At 39.0% G+C, this 18,713-nt stretch overlaps 1 protein-coding gene across 3 annotated transcripts in view; it reads right to left on the bottom strand.

The window, feature by feature from the left end:
* Positions 1-993: 993 nt before the first annotated feature.
* Positions 994-18,713, bottom strand: part of CD53 (CD53 molecule) — a 29,304-nt gene continuing 11,584 nt past the window's right edge. For 2 of the 3 annotated variants that reach the window (XM_025389306.1, XM_025389300.1), the window contains 7 exons: positions 9,755-9,834; positions 8,692-8,880; positions 6,852-6,926; positions 6,194-6,289; positions 4,206-4,286; positions 3,040-3,123; positions 994-1,801 (listed from right to left, as the gene is read on the bottom strand). In XM_025389306.1, coding sequence (XP_025245091.1) covers positions 1,730-1,801; positions 3,040-3,123; positions 4,206-4,286; positions 6,194-6,289; positions 6,852-6,926; positions 8,692-8,880; positions 9,755-9,817 — 660 coding nt within the window. In that variant the 5' untranslated portion in view covers positions 9,818-9,834 and the 3' untranslated portion in view covers positions 994-1,729. The remainder of the gene's footprint in view (positions 1,802-3,039; positions 3,124-4,205; positions 4,287-6,193; positions 6,290-6,851; positions 6,927-8,691; positions 8,881-9,754; positions 9,835-18,713) is intronic. The other variant, XM_025389310.1, reaches the window with a different exon arrangement.

Below are 18,713 nucleotides of genomic sequence, written 5' to 3'. Positions count from 1 at the left end.
ATGATCTCTATCCACTACAGATTTACACCCTTGTCTATAATCTCCCTTTTTTTTTAATTTGAATATGAGCTGAACATTTCAAGTCACTTTTTTTTAATTTTTTTTTTTTTTTTTAGTTATACTTTATGTTCTAGGGTACATGTGCACAATGTGCAGGTTTGTTACATATGTATACATGTGCCATATTCTCACTTTTTAAAAACAGTATATGGCAGAAATGATATGGTGGCACATCTGAGGTTATAAAAAAAAAAAAAACTGTGACATGGCTCACGCCTGTAATCCCAGCACTTTGGGAGGCTGAAGCGGGTGGATCACCAGAGGTCAGGAGTTCAAGACCAGCCTGGCCAACATGGTGAAACACCATCTCTACTAAAAATACAAAAAAAAATTAGTTAGGCATGGTGGCATATACCTGTGGTCCCAGCTACTCAGGAGGCTAAAACAGGAGAATCACTTGAACTTGGGAGGCGGAGGTTGCAGTGAGCCAAGATTGCACCATTGCACTCCAGCCTGTGACAAAGCCAGACGCTGTCTCAAAACAACAACAACAACAACAAACTGTGGCTTCTGTTTTGGGTGCCGAATCTCATGCTCTTTCTTAGATGTCTTTAAATGCGAGGAAGCCAGCTTCCATGTCATAAGGAAGCCCTGTGGAAAGGCACAAGTGGCAAAGATCTGAGGCTTGACAACAGCCAGGTGAGAGAGCTTGAGAGTAGATCCTCTTTCAGTTGAGCCTTAAGGTTACTGCAGCCCAGGCTGACATGTTGACTGCAGTTACATGAGAGACTGTGAACCAGAATCACCCAGCCAAGCTGCTCCTAGATTCCTGACCCACAAAAACCAGGAGATAATAAATGTTTGTTGTCTTCAGCCACTAAATTTTGGAGTAATATTTTATGCAGCAGTAGATAATTAATATACACCTGGCTTGGTGCATTAATCAGGGTAATCAGGCTGGGTCATGGAAGGAGTGTTTGATATATAGGAATATTGTGATTCAGATAATAAACTGTTTTATTTATTGAAGAGTAAAATAGTACATTAACAAAATCTTATCTGATAGAGAGATAATACCAGAAGTCTTCTTACTGTGATTATCAGCTAAGTTACTGGTTGAAGTTAGGATGTAAATCACTGGATAGTTTTTGTCTGGAAAGATTTAGAACACATCAATAAGGCCCTCTAATAAAGAAATTGAAATGAGATCTTGCCCTTTGGAGAAAGAGAACTGTGTAATTCCTGTAGCCAGGGCTCTTAGTCAAAGAGAAACAGAAGGTTGCGACAATGGTCCAGTGAGCCTGGCCCCAGAATTCCCTTCAACTTGTCTCTTGCTTGACGTTGGGGAGAAGACTGGGCATGATTTAGAGGCTGGAGACTAATTCGACAATGGGAAGATGCAAAAATTCATATCCTGGGTTCACCTTTTGATGTTGGGCCATTAGATCCAGTTTCTCTTTGCCTCTCATGTCTCAAAAATGCTCAGATATTAGTTTCACCACTTTGAGAGGCATGGTTGCTGCCATCAGTGGGTGAAAGATTGTCTTGCTGCCTGAGGTGGGATGTGCATGGCCAACACCCATTTCTCTGGTTGTATAAGACAGGGACCTAAAAAGGGAAAGGCTGGGAGGAGGATCATCCAGCAGGTGATCATTTAGGACTTCATGCTATAAATGGTTTTGCATTTCCAGAGATGAAACAAGTCTCTTCACCACAGGACAATTGCAGATCATAGCCCTATGCTCTGACTGGTTTTATCAATCTGGCAGTTCAGGGTCAGTGCAAAGGACATCCCCAACACCTGTGAAAAGAGTTGGGAAAATTTGAAGTCCTCATAAGAAAAGCCATTTCTTTCACAATTCCTGGGATTGGCCTCTGAGAAAAAGAATGTATCCATTACACTGAAACCACCCTTCCCACCATTACTTTCAAGTCTCTCTCAGGAGCTCTTTCCTTTAGTTAAAGAACAGCAGTGGGGAGAGAAACGGGGTCAATGATGACAACATAATAGGCTGTAAAGTACTGGAGCATGTTTTATCTTCTGAGGAAGTCACAGAAGCCCTGCTACTAGGATGGTCATATTCTGCTCACTGAACACTGTGCAATGACTTATCTCTGTCCATGCTCTGTGCCTCTTTTGTTTCCAAGCAGAGAAAAGTCATTTTCTCTGAGCTTCCTGTTTGAGTTTTAACTAATCTATGATATACCCAACACTTGGGTGGAAAAATGTTAGAAATATCACATTATTTTTGTCCTTTTTTGTTAAAAAGGACAAAAACTACCCTCAATTCACCCATCACTTGTCAAACTAAGCACAGAAACAAAGAGGAAATTGATTACAATTTTCATCATCAGCCCCTTAACATGCAAGATCAGGTTTTCAAATGAAATACTTTATCAATTCGTCTTTTTCAGACCAGCTGAGGAAGGATCAAAGTGGGATTCTGCTTGTTGGCTTTCTGTTTGACTGTGAATCATGTGAATCACCCATATCTCTGAGGAATAAATTGACCAGGAGATGTTCTTTTTTTTTTTTTTTTTTTTTTAGGAGACGGAGTCTCGCTCTGTCGCCCAGGCTGGAGTGCAGTGGCGCGATCTCGGCTCACTGCAAGCTCCGCCTCCGGGGTTCACCTCATTCACCTGCCTCAGCCTCTGCCTCCGGAGTAGCTGGGACTACAGGCACCCGCTACCACGCCCAGCTAACTTTTTGTATTCTTAGTAGAGATGGGGTTTCACCATGTTAGCCAGGATGGTCTCGATCTCCTGACCTCGTGATCTGCCCGCCTCGGCCTCCCAAAAGTGCTGGGATTACAGGCGTGAGCCACCACGCCCTGCCAAGAGATGTTCTTACAGCACATTTTCTATATACCTTAAAGTAAATTGTTAATTACATTATTTGCTACTGGGCTGGGGGAATTCAGATACTAGTAAAAATAGCTAACATTTATTGTGTAAATACTGTGTACCTGGTACTATTCTGAAACCTTACCTGACTTAACTCATGTAATCCTCACAGTAACCCTGTGATTAAGCGCTTACCTCAATCACACATACACAGATGGTGATGATTCCGATATACAGGAAATTGGAATGAAACCACAGTCTTGCTTTTGCATAGCAACCCTAGAAAACATTTCAGTTACAAATGATGCCACTCTAAACATTTCAGTTACAAATTGCACCATATCAAGAGGATTATTTGGAAGATACAGTGCTTTGCATTTTGCTTTATGTAATACAAAGAGACTTAGGTATTATATTTTTATTTTCTTTGCATGAATGAAGAAACAGGCATAAGGTGGGAAATATTAAACTAGAGACTTTTCTGGTGTTGTTATCATTACAGTGGTACCTAATGTAGAAGTCCTAGATCCTTACCCACTGAGTTAAACTAGCTTCTAAGAGGCAGGTCAGCAACCAACATCCTACTGTCTTTGAACACTCAGTGCTGATCAGAGATTAACATACGGCATGCAATACTAAAACTGGTTTGCATTTCACTTTCTGCTTCAACATTCAGTAAATCCATCATAGCCCTACCAAGCACCAGGGCAGCTGCTGGTCAGTGCGTGTCCTAGTCTTTCTCCACAAACCTGAAAAATCCTGGAGATTTCCAAACCCCTTCAGGAGCAGATAACAGGAGGAGACAAGACCTCAGGGATTTGGTCTAGTTGGAAGATAGTTATGGCTTCTTCTCAGAGCCTATTCTGGAGATCCAAATTAATTGGACAGGTTGTTTCAATAGTTCCACTAACTCTGTCTCCCTCAACTCCTTACTCCTTCACTTATGATTCATTTCCCTAAGGGGCTGGATTCTGCCATCTCCAAGGAAGAAGAGCAGAGAAAGAGGGAGAGGGGGAAACTTTTCTATCTTGACCCTATTCATTTCACTTTTAACCATAAGGAGACCTACTTCTTGCTTAAGAAATATCTAGACACAACCCTCTGCTACTTTCACATAAACTGTTCCCCTCTAATGTAATAGTCTAGTGTAGCAAGATCAATCATAGTCTCTAGTCTAAATGATTTTGTTCCTATGTTTTTCTGACTTTTCTAATTACCCAAGGTTGTTGCCTTGGCCTCTCTTTTATTCAAGGTCCCCTGTTTCTCGATAAAAGGTCTAGGTCTTCTATGACTGCAGTTTCCAAGGTAATTAAACATTTAAACAAAGAGGTCAATAACAGAAACATTGCTAACAAAATTACCTCCACATTTGGATCTGAGGGGCAAGATGCTGGTGGGCCACTGGTCCAATCACTCGTGCCATTTATACCACAGCACCGGAGCTAAAAGCCAAACCCCCAAAATGATGATGGTTAGAAAGTCGACAGTGAAAAAAAGCTGTGGACCTTAGAGGAAATGGTGGGCCCTTCAGAACTGACTCTATAGCAGAAGTCCAGAATTGGTCTGATTACTATGGGCTCCTTGAAACAAAGTGCTTTCTAATCTGTTATACCATTTCATTCCCATAAGATCCCTGTGGAGTAGAGACCCCTGTGCTTAATCTAGTCACATTTTACAGATCAAGAATAAGGCACCCAGGGACTGCATAATGGAGGGATTAGGCTGACCACCCTTGGACTCACCAGACAGTCTTAAGATCACAGAAAGTAGGACCATCAAACATGATGTACCTGCTTACATGATGCAATAGGAAGTGACAGCTATTGCAATCTTATCACAAAACAAAAACCACATCAAACTTTTAAGTTCACAGGGCTTACGGGAGACAGAGACTGCCTGATACCAAAATACTCAAGGAAGCAACTAGCCAGATCTAGAGAGTGGAGAAGTCTAAAGAACAAACAGCCTAATTTCTTTCCACAAAAAGCAAGAACAAAGAGGGGCACTATTATAGATTAAAAGATAAACAGAGAGACCTATCATTCAAATATAAACACATAGGCCTGGTTAAGATCTTGATTTGAACAAGTCAATTAAAATTTTTTGAGAAAATTAGGGAAATTTAATTATATACTTTATTAGTGGTATTAAGAAATTACAAAATTTTAGGTGTATTAAAAAGAAGTTCTTTTATATTTAGTGGGTGAAATAATATATTGTCGCCGGGCGCGGTGGCTCACGCCTGTAATCTCAGCACTTTGGGAGGCCGAGGCGGGCGGATCACAAGGTCAGGAGATCGAGACCACGGTGAAACCCCGTCTCTACTAAAAATACAAAAAATTAGCCGGGCGCGGTGGTGGGCGCCTGTAGTCCCAGCTACTCAGGAGGCTGAGGCAGGAGAATGGTGTGAACCCGAGAAGCGGAGCTTGCAGTGAGCCGAGATCGCGCCACTGCAATCCAGCCTGGGCGACAGAGCGAGACTCCGTCTCAAAATAATAATAATAATAATAATATATTGTCTAGTATTTGTTTTAACATATTCTAGCAAAAAAAGTGTGGGGAATTAGAGGAGATGACACTGGAAAATATTAACTATTGAAGAGTTGAGAGATTCATTTTTCTGTTTTTCTCTTTACTTTCGCATATTTCTAAAAATTATATAATTAAAAGTTTTCTAAACTGAATTGAAAAAATAAAGAATTGGAGATCTAAAGAAGTTAGGGGACTTCCCCAAGGCTACCCAATTGTGGTCTCCAGATTCTAATTCCTGTGCCATTTCTTCTACTCCACACTAAGCCAGCGTGCAGTCATAGTGGTACTGTTTTGAGACACAAATCGTTTATACCGGTGCAAGGCTCCATCTTTATCTCCCAACACATCACGTCAGGAACGCAGAGCTTGTATATGCTGTACATATACATACACATGTTTGTGGGTGGAAACAGCGCATGAGGAATGGGGTGTTGGTGGGCTATGTAACAAGCCTGATTTGGGCAACTCAGGAATTCAATGGCAATTTCTTGTGTTATACAATGCTGTTTTCAGTAAAATTTTGGAAAATACATAAACTAATCCAGTTTGCTGTGTTTGGGTCTTCTTCACATCCTAGTAGAACTTAGATAATAAACCTATTCACGTTAGAAAAGGATGAAAGAGAGAATGTAGAGAACTTTGTACTAATCAGACTAATTACTGGGCTCCCATATTTGTGATAGCCAAGGCATTATTCTGGGATTCAGCAGTGTGGACCTTAGATTCTGAAACTTCCAGAAAAAGGAACTAGCCCCCAGGGCTTTAGACTTGAACATGAAGTCTGGGCTGATCTGAAGAGGATTCCACTTGTACTCACAAATGACTGGATGGAGTCCCACGCTGCCTTGGTGCTATTGTCTGAGTGGTAACGGTGGATGCTGTCGGTCAGACCCTTAGCCACATACTCATTCAGCTGGGCAGGCACATTCCAGCAGAGGAGACATGGTAAAAAGCAGGTGAGTTCAAGGAATAAGGAATTTCCAGTATAGGTTAGTGGTTCCACTTGCTCTTCCCTTCCAAATGGTCTCCTCAGAACTAAGGGTGAGGGGAGGCTGTTTATCTATGGGCATACATGCTGAGCATGAGATGACATTGAAGGAAGAAGTATTTAGTAGGCTTGCTTCCTTCTAGAGCTCTGGCTTTACAAGGGAGGAAAAGGGGCAATTAAAGCAAGGACTATCCTTAGGCACTGAGGCAGACATTCTCTCCTGCCAAACATACAGAGGAAAGCAAGTAGAGGAAGAGACACTTGTTTTATTGTTCTTTCCAGGCACCCCTCAAGATACCACTCAGATACAATCTCTTTCATACAAATTTTTTCTGCCCTCAATTACAATTACTCTCTCTTTCCTCTATCCTTCCATTTCATTTCTATCTCTATTATAGGACTTATTTTGTAATTTTGTAACAACTTCTCCACTGCATACTCCCCACTTTCAGTATTAAGACAATGAGTTGTGCTCTTTATAACTTACCTTCTGTTCATATACAAAGAGCAGGATGGCCAAGGTCACCTCGGCAAGGAGGATAATCAGCAGCAGGATGAAGAACTGGGACAAAGCAGATACATTCTCACAGCACTGATCCCCATTCTCGTCCCACTCCCACTCAACTCTGGGAGCATCCAGGAGTGTTTGCACATGTGCAGGATGTTCCTGTTCTGCCTCCTCAGGCCTTTGTAAGCCTTCTTTTGTTTTGTGAAAATATGTGGTTTTTTTCTACAATTAGACTCTAGAGGGCAGATCAACTGTCTTCTTTGTTCTCTCCTACCTGCTGTGCCTATCAGAGCACTATATGCGTAATACATACACAACACCATTTGTTGAGTAAGTTAAGCAATTTTGACATCTACCTATTGAAGCAGTTAAGCAAAAGCTCAATAAACTAGATCATTTGGGGCCTGGTCCTTTCTACAAGATCAGGATACCTCTGTGTGGAGGACTGCTGGTAGTGGCTGAGAGGAGCCCTATACAATGGTGAAAAGAAGGGTCCTAGCCATGGTTCTAACTCATATTTGTTTCCAGCTTCCGATGCTTACTCCCTTTATGCTAATAACACACAACAGAAAACATTTTCACTTATTCCTTCTCCTTTACCTTTTTTACCTCAACATTAATTTTGACTGCTTAAAACATTTACCTTACCCCATGTCTGCTATCTTCCATCCTTTGCCATTAGTCTGAGAACTATCTGAGAAGAGGGACTTTTTTTTATTCCTTCTCTTGGCTGCAGTTTAAGAGTTGACCCATAGCGACTGGGCGCAGTGGCTCACGCCTATAATCCCAGCACTTTGGGAGGCCAAGGCAGGCAGATCACCTGAAGTCAGGAGTTAGAGACCAGCCTGACCAACATGAAGAAACCCTGTCTCTACTAAAAATACAAAATTAGCCGAGCATGGTGGCGCATGCCTGTAATCCCAGCTACTCGGGAGGCTGAGGCAGGAGAATGGCTTGAACCCGGGAGGTGGAGGCTGTGGTGAGCCAACATCGTGCCATCGCACTCCAGCCTGGGCAACAAGAGCGAAACTCCATCTCCAAAAAAAAAAAAAAACCACAAAAAAGTTGAACCATAATGGAAAAAAAGATTAACCAGATGACTTAAGGAAGAGCCAAGGTGATTAGAAACGCACATCTATTGGTAGAGTGGCACTGTTACACCAAGCTCTGTTCTGGGAACACTAGAGAAATGCAGAGCTCAGTGTTCTACAGGCACTGCGCTTACAGGCAAAACCTAAGCCTTAACGTACTCCTCGGGATAGTACCTGATAGGCAATATGCAAAAGGCTCTAGCGTCTCTCACATTAGACCTCAACGGCTGCAGCCAGAGCCCTCAACTAAGTTGGATCTCTATGGAGTATCTTGTGCATATATGAGTTAAGGAAGCATCCTCTGGCATTTGGGGAGGAAAGAATCTAGAAATTATTTTTCCATTAGTTAGTGACTCTGAGTCAGATCCTGAAAGTACATAATAATAGCTAGCATGAGGAGGATTTTGGAAGATAGATGACACCTGGTTTCATCCAGACATAAAGAAAAAATAAAATGCTATGAAGGGGAATTATAATAATGACAAAGGTCATTATTAGCAGTGTAAAATGGCTACCAAGGGGAATAGCAATGCCCTCTCTCACCTGTCCATGGGACCTTAGTCATACATAATATACTATTGGTCTGGGCAGACTTGGCTGATCTGAGGTACCAATCTCATTTTCCTAAGATCTTTCTGTGCCTATAAGTGACCTACCAAAAAACATCTTGCCTGGGACTTAGGCACCATCTCCCTGACTTGGGGCACCACATCTCTGTAAGGACTCACCGACATAAGCAGGCACTTGTTTTCCTTGATAGAGCCCATGCAGCCCAGGAAGGCAACTACCATGATAATGGAGCCCACAATGACAAACACATTGCCCAGCGTGAGGGAGGGGAGGTTATGGAAGAGCACTCCGAAGTTGTTGTGGATCAGCAGGTAGATCCCAAAGCCCAAAATGCAGCAGCCACAGATCTGAAAGGAAGAATCCCACAACATCCTGAAGCAAAATGTGGTTCTTGGGTATCTCCTCATATTCTCACTTCCTTGAGATCAGAATCACTTTATTTTTAACTGGCTCAATCAGAGTCTCATGAACAATTTTTTTACCAAACTTTTCCATGCTTACATTGGAGAGGCAATCTCAGCTTTCTCATGTGGAGACCTACTCACAACTCTTCCTACCCATTTCGAAATACCAAGGAAAGAGCACTCCTGTGAGCCGCACAATATCTTCACTATATATAGGTCTAACTTCCTGTTCCTTATCTTTTCAGTCACTCACACATGGCTTTCCCTGTGGAAACCATGACCATGTAGAGAAGATGTCCTGCTTGAGGAAGCTCATCTTGCTAGGCAGAAAACTAGAGAAGCCAAACTTATAATAATCTTCTCATATACACAAGTACCAACCCATCCTGTATCTGAAATTCAATTGCTGAATTTTGTACAGTGAAACCTCCCCGGAAAGGGTGACTTTCCTTTCATTCACTTATTGTTTCAAGGAGTCTAAAAAAAAAGACAAGAAAAACAGAGGCACTCAATACCCAAAGCACACAGTCTCAGGTTTCTCACCTATATATATGAGCTATAAGTAGTAGTAAACTAAAGCCCTCAGAGAGAAACAGCACCTCCATTAATAACTGCACTAGTACCTTTCAATTTTGCAGGTTTATTCTGTGGCAGGAAGAGGGGAAAAATTATTATTCCTTTGTTTCTAGGATGGTTGTGCTGGACATGACCCAAACATGCATGCATTTTCCCCCACACCAGCCTCTTCAGTAGAGGAGAGAGGAGAGCTTAGCTGGGGAAAGGTGAGCTTAACCATGCTCAGAAGAGACACACTTACCCAAAAGAGCAAGTTGAAGAAAAACAGGACATACTTCAGCAATTTCAAGCTACTCATGCCCATGCTGTGATATTCTTGCCCTAAGGAATAAGGAAGAAGAAATTAAGTTACCTGGCTCTGTAAGGTAGCCAGAGATCAGAGTGCGCAAATGTTCAGGGATCTCTAGCATTACCTTGGGGTTGAGCTGTGGCTCTCCTCTGGAAAGTTTCCCCAAACTCTCCACTTTCTTAGTTTCTGAACTGAAATACCAACTGGCTCATCTTAGACATTCAGTTTTTGTCCAATTCAGTAAGTCAACAATGCTTAACATTGAATTAAGCACTGTAGAAGAAAATAGAGCCATTCTTAGAAGAGGATGGGTCACAGTGACAAAGACCAGGCCAGTGCTTCAGCTCTATCTGCAGCATTAGCAACTAGTGTCTGGGCACTTACTTAAGCCCTTGAAGTCAGGGATGAACTGGTCAATCAGCCATCAAGAAAGCCAACAGCTTGATGGGCCAGTTTCTTAAATACTCTATGATTCATGTACATACTACATTTGATAGTAAACTTCTCCACATGAAAGTGGGGAGAACATAGCCATGCCTCATTTATTCTTTTACTGCAGAAACATTTATAATGTTTTCTGTTCTAGATGTTGTGGAAAACACAACTGTGACTAAGCAGTAGCTATCCTCCAGAAGATAACAGTCTTACAGCAGAGATAAAACAAGCCAACAAATATGCAATGGGGAAGTAAAAAAAGATAGCAATGTAAGTTTTTTTTTTTTTTTTCAACTAGAATATCATTTTCTTAGTGAGGACATCAGTTTCCAATGTCTGGTCCTCAATTCTAGAAATCCAGATACAGAATTTTGACCTTCCCCCCCCCCCCCTCCCCTCCCCTCCCCTCCCCTCCCCTCCCCTCCCTTCCCTTCCCTTCCCTTCCCTCCTTTCTCTCTCTCTCTCTCTCTCTCTCTCTCTCTTTCTTTCTTTTTTTTTTTCAGAGTCTCAATCTGTCACCCAAGCTGGAGTGCAGTGGCACAATCTTGGTTCACTGCAACCTTCGCCTCCCAGGCTCAAGTGATCCTCCCATCTCAGCCTCCCAGGTAGCTGAGACTAAAGGCATGAACCACCATGCCCGGATAATTTTTGTATTTTTAGTAGAAAGGAAGTTTCACCATGTTGCCTAGTCTGGCCTCAAACTCCTGACCTCAAGTGATCCACCCACCTCGGCCTCCCAAGGTGCTGGGATGATTACAGGCATGAGCCACCATGCCTGGCCAGAATTTTGAATTTTCTGTCAGAGGTAATGATATTCTATAAAGTGACTCATTTTTAAAACTGTGCACAGGACTGATATTTAAAGCAGAATGTTGAGGCAGTGTTCCATTAAAATTATGCCTTTTCCAGTGCATGGGTCACTTGTGCAATCCATAGTATCTTCTTTGCAGTTTCAAGGTACCCGGGAATCACATGGTCTTGAGGGAATAGTTCATCCAGGCTGTAGATAACCCTGGTGAGCTACTTCTCTTCCACAATAAAGTGAATTTCTCTGTTGTAAACACCAAAAACTTAGATCTATTTCATACCCTTTTCCTTTACTTTGTGCTTTTTTCACCCTTTTTCTTCTTGTCTTACTCCTCAGGATTATCCTTAAATCTACATCATTACTTTAATAAAATTAAAATAAAATTAATTGGATTACAAATGCATTTGAATATATATCAAGAGTCAAATGTGATGATTTACTACCCAGGCTTTGAGGTCAAACTCGAATTTTCCTCTTACATATGCCATTAAACAGCTTTGTGAGAATTGGACACCAAACTTAACAGTTCTAGTCATAAGTTCTTCCTACCTATGTAAAACGGGCCAATACTTATCCCTCTTAGGGTGGATGTGAAGATTAAATGATCTTATCACACAGACTGTGATACAGCAAGACCGGTACTCAGTAAATTGAACCCATGATTATTTAGTCTTTTTTTTTTTTTTTTTTTTTGACGGAGTTTTGCTCTTTCACCGAGGCTGGAGTGCAGTGGCATGATCTAGGCTCACTGCAACCTCCGCCTTCCGGATTCAAGTGATTCTCCTGCCTCAGCCTCCAGAGTAGCTGAGATTACAGGTGCCCGCCACCACATCCAGCTAATTTTTGTATTTTTTTTTTAAGTAAGGACAGGGTTTCACTATGTTGGCCAGGCTGGTCTCGAACTCCTGACCTTGTGATCTACCTGCCTCAGCCTCCCAAAGGGTTGGGATTACAGGCGTGAGCCACCGCGACCTGCCAATTATTAAGTCTTAAAGAACTATTCTGTTTATCAGGAGTGAATGATGAATTTGGGTGTTTCCCAGCCCTTTATCAGTATCAAAGTACTCAAGAAACAGTGATAAAAAGAAAATCTTAAAACAACCAGGGGAAAAAAGACCCGTTAAGGAATAAGGAACAATTGTAAGGATAATAGCAGACTTCTTACTGGAAAATAGGCAAGCTGGAAGAAAGTGGAACAACACATTTAAAATACTAAAGAAAAAAAAAAATTGTCATCCTAAAAATCTATACCCAACAAAAATACATTTTACTAACTAAAAAAAGGACTTTAAGATATACAAAAGGTGAAAGAATTCCACACCAGTAGATCCATACTACAAGAAATGTTAAAGGCAATCCTCTAAGTAGAAGAAAAATGAGACCAGATGGAATTACAGATTTACACAAAGGAACAAAGAGCACCAGAAAAGGTGGCTACAGGAATAAATGCACAATACTTTTTTCTTTTTATTTAAATCTCTTTAATTTATTTTTATTTTTATTTATTTATTTTTTTTTTTGAGACAAGGTGTTGCTCTGTGACCCAGGCTGGAGTGCAGTGGCATGATCTTGGCTCACTGCAACCTCCACCTCTCAGGTTCAAGAAATTTCCATGCCTCGGCCTCCTGAGTAGCTGGGATTACAGATATGCACCACCAAGCCCAGCTAATTTTTTGCATTTTTAGTAGAGAGGGGGTTTCACCATGTTGGCCAGGCTGGTCTCGAATTCCTGACCTCAGCTGATCCGCCTGTCTCAGCCTCCCAAAGTGCTGGGATTACAGGCTTGAACGACCGCACCTGATCTTAAATCTCTTTAAAAGATACTGAACAGTTCAAACAAAAATAATAACAATATTGCATTGCATTAATAATAAATGTAAAAGTAAACTTTATGATAATAATAGTGTAGAGGCTGGGAAGGGAGAAATGGAAGTATACCATTGGGAGCTTCTTATATGGAAGTGCTTATATGGAAGTGCTTATATGGAACCTCACTTGAAGGTAAAAATCTTTAAAAATACTAGATTAATCAAAAGAAGCCAGAAAAAGAGAAAAGGGGGAACAACAGATGGGAAAAATAAAGAACAAATAGAAAAATGGACAAATAAAAAACAAATATGCTAAAATCCCAACCATATCAACATCACAGTAAATGAAATGGTCTGAATACTTAAAATATGAAGCAGGAATAAATAGATGAATTATAAAAACAAGACCCAATTATGTTGCCTACAAAAAATGCATTTAAAATATAAAGAAGCAAATACATTTTAAAGTAAAACGACAGAAAAAGATGTACCATACTAACACTAATAAAAGGAAAAAAAGGCTGGAGTGTCTAAACTGGAGTTTGTTTAGACTAAAACAAACACTATTACAGAAAAAATCATCAAGGATAAAGAAGATTATAATTATAAAGGGACTGATTGAGCTAAAGAACATAAAAATCTTAAGCGTTTTTGCACCTAGTCAAAATCTGAGACAGAAATGAACAGAACTGAAAGAAGAAATAGACAAGTATACAGTTATACTTGAATAGTTCAATATCCTTCTCTTAATAATTGATGGAATCAGTAGACAGAAAAGCAGTAAATATTTGAACAACAGCACCAATCAACTTAAACTAACTGATTGTGATAGAACACTCCACCCCACAACAGCAGAATATACATTCTTTTCAAGGTTACATGAAACATTTACCAAGATAGACCATTCTGGACATAAACCAAGTTTCAATAAATTTAGAAGGAATTGAATTAGAAATCATAACAGAAATATCCCTAGAAAATCTCTTCAAATTGGGAAACTAAATAGCATACTTCTAAACAGTTCATAGATCAAAGAAGAAATCAAAGAGAATATTAGAATTCTGAATTGAGAAAAACTTTAAAAACATGTTGAAAATGTGTGAATGTCACTAAAGCAATATTTCGGGATGAATTTTAGTGCTAAATGTCTATAGCTGAAAGGAGAGTGGTCTCCAATTAATGACTTCCGATTGCATCTTGAGAAACTAGAAAAAGTATAACAAATTAAACCCAAAATAAGCAGAAGGAAGTAGGTAATAAAGATAAACACTGAGATCAATTAAACAGAAAAACAAAACAAAACAAAAAAAACCTCACAAAAGTTGGCTCTTTTAGAAGACTGATAAAATTGATAAACTTACACACAGGTAATCAATTTTAAAATAGAGAACAAAAATTATCAATATTAGGAATGAGAGAACAACACTACAAATTCTATAGATATCAAAAGGATAAGTCAATATAATAAATGACTTGATGCCAATACAACTTAGATGAAATAGATGAACTCATCGAAAGGCACAAATTACCAAATCTCTCTCAAGAAATAGATAACCTGAATAATCCTCTCTCTAATAAGAAACTGATTTTGGAGTTTAAAAATCTTCCCATAAAGAAAACTGCTAGTCCGGATGTCTTATTGATGATTTCTACTAAATATGTAAGGCAGAAATAATACTGATTCTATATCAAATCTTCCAGAAAATAGAAAAGGAGGGTACAGTCTCTAGCTTATCCTGTGAGGCCAGAATTTTCAGTTACTAAAAGCAGAAAGATATTACAAGAAATAAAACCACAGACCAACATTCCTCAGAACAAGATGTGAAAATCATAAACAAGATTTTAGTAAAAAACATCTAACAATATAGAAAAATGATAAGAAATTATGAACAAATGGGGCTACTCTCAGGAATGCAGGGTTATTTTAACATTGAAAAAGGTACTTAATCATATTAACAAACTGAAAGAGAAAACAAATTATCTTCTGAATAGATACAGGAAATTTATTTGACAAAATTCAACATCTATTTCTGATAAAAACTTAGCAAACTAGGAATAGAAGAACACTTATGGAAACTTATAAAAGGCATTTATGAAGGGCATAGAATTAAGAACATCATACTTAATGGTATAATAGCAAATGTCTTACCCTTATATAAGGAAGAAAATAAGTCTGTTTACTCTTAACTACTCTATTTGGCATTGTACTAGAGTTTCTAGGCAGTGCAAATGAAATATGAAAAGAATGGCATCCAAATTTTGGAAAGAAAACAAAAGTAAAACTGTCTTTGTTCACAGATATCATGAATGTCTTTGTAGAAAATCCAAATAAATCTACAAAAAAAACTACTAGAACTAACAAGTAAGTGTAGCAAGGTTGCTAGACACAAGATTCAATCTACAAAAAATAATAGCATTCTATGCACTAGTAACCATTAGAAATCAAGTATTTTTTTAAAGTATCATTTATGATAGCATCATATATGAAATACTTAGGCATAAATCTGACAAAAGTTGTGAAATAATTGTACGCTGCAAACTTAAACATTGCTGAAAGAAATTGAAAAGATGCAAATAATGGAGAGATATACCACATCCATCTACCAGGAATTCAATATTTTTAAGATGTCAATTCTTCCAAATTTATCTATAGATTGTAATCCCAATCAATACTACAGCAGAATTTTTTGTAGACTTCAAGCAATTAATTCTAAAATTCATTTGGGAATGCAGAAGACTTAGAATAGTAAAAATGAGTTTGATAAAGAACAAAATTGGAATACAAACACTACCTAATTATATTACTTTCTATAAAACTACAACAATAAAGACAGCATAGCACTGGTGTTAAATAAATATATCAGGAGAACAGAATAGAGAGTCCATATGTATACGGACAACTGATTTTCAAAAAAATACAAAATTAATACATTAGAGAATGAACAATACTTTTTTCAACAAATGGTGCTGGGAACAATTGTCTATTAATATGCAAAAAATGAACTTGCATTTATACCTCTCTCCATATGAAATCATAACTAGTAGTGAATCATAGATCTAAAGGTAAAATCCAAAACTATAATTCTCCAGAAGGAAATTTAGGAGAAAATATTTGCAACCTTGATTACACAAAGAGTTCTCAGATAAGACACCAAAAGTACAATAAGTTGATAAATTGGACTTCTTCAAAATTAAAAACTTCTGCTCTTCAAAAGACACTGTTAAGAGAATGAAAAGACAAGGCACATAAGGCAAAACATATTTCCAAATCACACAGAAGATAAAAGGCATGTATCCAGAGAATAAAAACAACTCTTGAAACTCAATGGTAAGAAAATAAACAATCCAATTTTTAAAATGGGCAAAAGATCAGAACAGACACTTAAAGAAAGAAGATATTATATGGATGGCAAATAGCACATGAAAAAAAATCTCTACTTCATTAGTCATTAAGGGTATGCAAATTAAAACCATGGTAAGATACCACTCCACATCTCCTAGAATGGCTAAAATGTTTTCAAAACCTGACCACACCAAGTGTTGGCGAGGATGTGGTGAAACTGGAACTCTTACACACTGTTGGAGGGAATGTAAAATGCTATAGCTATTTTCAAAAGCAGTTTGCTGGTTTTGTACAAAGTTAAACATATACTTATCATATGATCCAGCCATTCTACTCCTAGGTATTTACCCAAGAGAAATGAAAGCATATGTCCATACAAGGACTAGTACAGGAAAGTTCATAGTTTTATTTGTAATAACCCAAACTGGAAGCAACCCAAATGTCCATAAACAAGTGAATGTATAAATAAAGAGTGGTATGATTTTACAATGGAAACTACTTAGCAATTAAAAAGAATGAACTATTGTTACACTCTACAGCATAAGTGAATGTAAAAATAATCATGGTGAATGAAAGAGGGTAAATAAAAAAGAGTATATTCTGTATGATTCCAGTTATATAACATTTTAGAAAATGAAAACTAATCTATAGCAACAGAAAGCAGGTCAATGATTGTCTGAGGATGAAGGTAGGGGAAGGTAGGAGGTGAATAGAGGGAGCAGGGAAGGGTGAGAGAAAGGGATTACAGAAGGTCACAAGGAATCTGTAGTGACTGATGCATATGCTCAGTGTTTTGACTGTGGTGATGGATTTATGCGTGGGTACATTTACGTCAAAGGCCCTTCCTAATTTACTCTTGTCCATCAATTCACACTCATGGCAACACCCCCTGTATTATACTTTAAAATTTAGCAAGCAATATTGAATCCTTGTCTTAATGCTTCCTTCTTTACTTTGCTAATGTGTTTCTTTGCTGAAATTTCCCCTTTTCTTTATGGTCTCTTATTCTAGTTAGATACTGATCATCCTAATGATTCAGCTCAAGTGTCACTTTTCCAGGAAGTCGTCTCTGTTTATGTCTAAGTGTTCACACCCAACCCTCACTTCCCCTAAGGAGTATCTGTAATACCTGTGTACCTCTGCCATTGTACTAACCATTCTATTTTATAAATGACTATTCCCTCACTAGAATATGAGCTCCTTGAGGGTAAGATCTATGCTATTCATCTTTGGATTCTCAAAGCCTCATTACCTCAGAATTATCTGATGTAGTGAAATGAACATGACACTGAGAGTCAGGAGCCTTGGGCTTGAATTTTTAGTCTACTAATAAACTGATGTTTTGGACACAGGCAAATAACTAACTTACCCATCGGTAACAGAAAGGAATTGAGCCAGATGCCTCCTAGAATCACATCAGCCCCAACATCCTGGTATCCTATGACAATTAGTTCAGGCCCCTGTAACCTGATTGTCCACAGAGCACCAACTGGCTAGGTGCCCAAACTTAGGGACATTCCTACTGATTCTTTCCTTCACAGACAGGAAGAAGAACCTCTTCTTCCTTCCTCTCCCACTTTCTACCTTTCCAGACTCATACCAAATTGAGTAAGAAAATCTTCTCACCTGGTGAAGATTGTCACTACTTTTGCCACATGCCATAAGGGCCCCAGAGAGAATGCTGCTCCATTTCCCTTTCCCCTTCTTCACTGCTACTGGGCAGTGATTAAGCCTCCCACCCCTTCCAACTACCATCTAGAGGAACTGACACCTCTCCCACAGTCAAAGTCTATGACTCTCAGCTCCATGACTCATGGTTCTATGCAAAAACCACCAACATCAGTTTCCAGGAAATCTGCATGACCAAACTACACTTAGCTGTGGCTACCTTCCACAACTCAACATGGAGGTTAGGGATTAACTTTATCCTTTAGTTTCCTCCAATGGGCTTGAGCTGGTAGACCTGTGGATTTCTAATTCCATCCTGTCTTTTTTTGACCTGGACTAACAGCACCATGTAATCTACTCTTGAATTTAATCAAGCTTAGAAGTGGTTAAGGTTGGATAGAGGCTTCAAGAACCTCTGGGAAGTTGAGGTGGGACGAGCCCTTGAGCCTAGCAGTTCAAGACTAGCCAGAACAATATAGTGAAACCCCGTCTCTATTTTTAAAAATTTTTAAGTTAAAAAAAAAAAAAAAAAAAAAAAACCTCTATCAGTTCTTCATCTTCAGCCTTATCTGATCCAATGTTACAAGCTGGTCTGGAGCCACAGTAAGACAGCTTTGGTGCTACATAGACAATTACACTTATGAGATATTAATAAGTGCTCTTCAAACAAAAGCCAAGATAAACAAAAAAACAGTGTAAGAGAAAAGCTTCTTATATGCTAATATGCGCTGTGAAAAGAGAAACATATACTTATATAACTACAAACCTATTTTTATGTTGGAGATTACTTATTAACAGCTCAAAGAATATAGTATTCCATGGAACACAGTTTGATAAACACTAGCTTTG

The sequence above is a fragment of the Theropithecus gelada genome, chromosome 1 (assembly GCF_003255815.1).
Source record: "Theropithecus gelada isolate Dixy chromosome 1, Tgel_1.0, whole genome shotgun sequence".
NCBI classification, from domain to species: domain Eukaryota; kingdom Metazoa; phylum Chordata; class Mammalia; order Primates; family Cercopithecidae; genus Theropithecus; species Theropithecus gelada.
The sequence above is the reverse complement of the archived record's forward strand: the minus strand, read 5'-3'. Positions and strand labels throughout refer to the sequence as shown.